Genomic DNA, 2,954 nt, shown 5'->3' with positions numbered 1-2,954 from the left:
TGGGGGCCCCCAGGGGGCCCCCCAAGGGCCCCTGCAAGTGGCAACAGCCTCTTTTATTGCTTCGCTGTGGCCTCGGTGGATTGAGCCCCACAGTGTGCTGCTGCGCCGCGTCAAAGGAGCTGCAGAAGACCCCCAGCAGCAGCAGCAGCAGCAGCAGCAGGAGTGCGCACTGGCTGTGGCTGCTCAGCGGCTGCTTTTGGACACTTCTTCATGTGGGTCCGTTTGCTGCTGCTGCGGCTGCATCGAAGTCCCCAAGCAGCAGCAGCAGCAGCAGAATGGGCGTAGTGAGGAGGATGTGCTGCTGCTGCCTGTCTATTCAGGAGATACTCCACCGATCGCTGACGTTGTTACTTTGTTGCAGCAGCAGCAGCAGCAGCAGCAGCAAATGGAGATGTCCTTCTTGCTGCCTCCAGGCATGGACAAACCCAAAATCTGTTTAGCCATTGTGCAGCAGCAGCAGCAGCAAGAGCAGTGCCAGCAGCAGCAGAACCAATTGCAGCAGCAGCAAGATGTGCATCAGGAAGACCAGCGGCTGCAGCATCAGCAGAATGTGCAGCAGCAACATCAGCTGCAGCAGCAGCAAGACCAGCAGCAGCAGACGCAGCACGCCGTGCAGGTGCAAGACCCGCAGCGGCGACAGCAGCAGGACGTGCAGCAACAGGACCAGCAGCAACAGCAGCAGCAAGACCAGCAGCAGCAGCAGCAGCAGCAGCAAGAGGCTGATTCTGCTGCGCAATGGGAAGACCGGCAGCCAGTGCTGCTGCTGCAGTGCTCCATCCCCAACTGGGCAGCTTTTAAGGCTGCTGTGCCCTGGCGCAGCCACAGAGCGCTAAACCCTAAACCCTAAACCCTAAACCCTCGAAAGCTGTAAACATTGTTCCTCCAGCTTCGTTAGAGTCTTTTGGTGCAGCAGCAGCTGCTGCTGCTGTTGCTGCACTTTCAGAAACTACTGCAGCAAAACCTGCGAATGATGCAGCACAGCAGCACCGCAGCAGCAGCAACCGCTGCCTGCTTCTGCCCGCTCTCCACAGCCCTCAAGCCACAGCTTTGCTGCTGCTGCTGCTGCTGCAATAGCAGCAGCAGCGTGCAGGGGCTAAAGCAGCACCTCCGAACTCTTCAGGCTTTCTTTTTGGCTTTCCAGTCTCTCCCTCGTGGCTGCTGCTTCGCCTTGCTGCTGCTGCTGGTTTTGCTGCTGTGGCTTTGCTGCAGCAGCTCTCCCCGTGCCTGCAACATCTGCACCGCGCGTGCTGCTGCGCTTGTGCTGCTTTTGCTGCTGCTGGGGACCACCTCAATCTGCTGCTGCTGGTGTTCTCTATGTTGCTTTGCCTTCTCCCGCTGCTGCTGCTTGCCGCTGCTGCTGCTGCTGCTGCTGCTGCTGCTGGTCCGTTGCTTTTTCTGCGCCCCAAACCCGTCCGCGCGCCTCCGCTTCCGGCGTTCCCCCTGCTGCTGCTGCTGCTGCTGCTGCTGCTGCGGGGTGCGGTGCAAGTGGCCAGCTATTTCCTTAGGAGACTCTTTAATGCAAAAGGCTGTGGCTAAAGGCCCCAGCGGCAATTTCGAAGAATTGAAAATGTGCCGCTGGTCCTTGCTGTAGGTCTTGTAGGCCCTGCGCAGCCCAAACCCTAAACCCTAAACCCTAAACCCTCGGAAGGAGGCCTAGATGCAAAGCTCCCAGTCATTGCGCAACAGCCTAGGCCAAAAAGAGCGAAGGAGAACCCTCGGTGCCCGGCAAACGAGTACGGGAACTGTGCTACTTAAGCCTTAGGGTTTAGGGTTTAGGGTTTAGGGTTTAGGGTTTGGGGGCTGCACCTGACGGAAGATAAGAAAGCCTTTCTGGCGGCTTCCATCAGTCTTCGCCTTGGCGCCACAAATTCGCAGAACTGCCGAACCAGAAAGCGCAGAGACGCCTCTTGCTGCGGGCTAAAGCTGCTGCTGCTGCTGCTGCTGCTGCTGCTGCTGCGGTCTGGCTGCGCTAGGCCCACGTTGGGGGGTGCCCGCTGCAGCAGCGACTCGCAGAGTCGGGCGGTGGAGAGCTCGTTGAGTTTAAGGCCGCGGGAGGCCAGGTAGTCCACGTACTCTGCGGGGCCAAACCCTAAACCCTAAACCCTAAACCCTAAACCCGGAACCCTAAACCCTAAAGTAGCCCTTGGCGAAGGCCCGCCACAAAGGCCGCCGCAGCACTGAAGGCAGCGGGGGAGCAGCAGCAGCTCCTCAGGCCGCTTCTGACGATTCAGCACTCACAGGCATGCTTGCGCAGCGAGGGCTTAGGGTTTAGGGTTTAGGGTTTAGGGTCTAGGGTTTAGGTACCTCTCTCGCTCTCCAACAGAAACAGCAGCGCCCGCCCCTGTTTGCCGAGGCGCGCCGTGCGGCCTATGCGGTGTATGTACTCCTCGAGTTGCTGCGGGGGTTCGAACTGCAGTATCCAGTCCACCTGCGTCCAAACCCTAAACCCTAAACCCTAAACCCTAAACCGTAGCCACGGAGTCTGAGGCCTGAGGCCAGGATCGCAAACTGCGGGGCCGAAGCCGCCAGTCGCACGCGCTGTCAACGGCCCCCGCAAGACGAAGGGCTCACGAAGAAAGGGTTTAGGGTTTAGGGGTTAGGGTTTAGGGTTTAGGGTTTACCTCGGGCAGGTTCAGGCCCCTGGCCGCTACGTCTGTGGAGAGCAGCACCGCCCCCTCCCCGGTTAGTTTCGTAAATTCATTCATGCACCCAATTCTGCGCACAAAATCTAAACCCTAAACCCTAAACCCTAAACCCTAAACCCTAAACCCCGGAAGTTTGCGCGTGGCGGCCAGCAGCTACGGAGCAGCCAACTGCACCCTGCTCTGTGTTAGCTTGCTGTTTTAAGTTGTTCTTGGTGTTCCTATCTCAGCACTGCCGCTGCTGCTGCAGGTGCTGCTGCTGCTGCTGCAGTAGCTGCTGCTGCTGCTGCTGCTGCAGCAACGCCCCGCCCC

The 2,954-nt window shown here is 59.1% G+C and overlaps 1 protein-coding gene across 1 annotated transcript; it reads right to left on the bottom strand.

Annotated features, from left to right (window-relative positions):
- Positions 1 to 1,116: 1,116 nt before the first annotated feature.
- On the bottom strand, positions 1,117 to 2,705 carry ETH_00036000 (ATP-dependent RNA helicase, putative; the record flags this gene model as incomplete). The annotated part of the gene is made up of 4 exons (XM_013379879.1): positions 1,117 to 1,603; positions 1,807 to 2,074; positions 2,305 to 2,428; positions 2,622 to 2,705. The coding sequence occupies 4 exons, from the start codon at positions 2,703 to 2,705 to the stop codon at positions 1,117 to 1,119; spliced, it is 963 nt and encodes a 320-aa protein (XP_013235333.1).
- Positions 2,706 to 2,954: the final 249 nt, after the last annotated feature.

Source organism: Eimeria tenella, genomic scaffold (genome assembly GCF_000499545.2).
Source record: "Eimeria tenella Houghton genomic scaffold, Eth_scaff4119, whole genome shotgun sequence".
NCBI lineage: Eukaryota > Apicomplexa > Conoidasida > Eucoccidiorida > Eimeriidae > Eimeria > Eimeria tenella.
The sequence above is the reverse complement of the archived record's forward strand: the minus strand, read 5'-3'. Positions and strand labels throughout refer to the sequence as shown.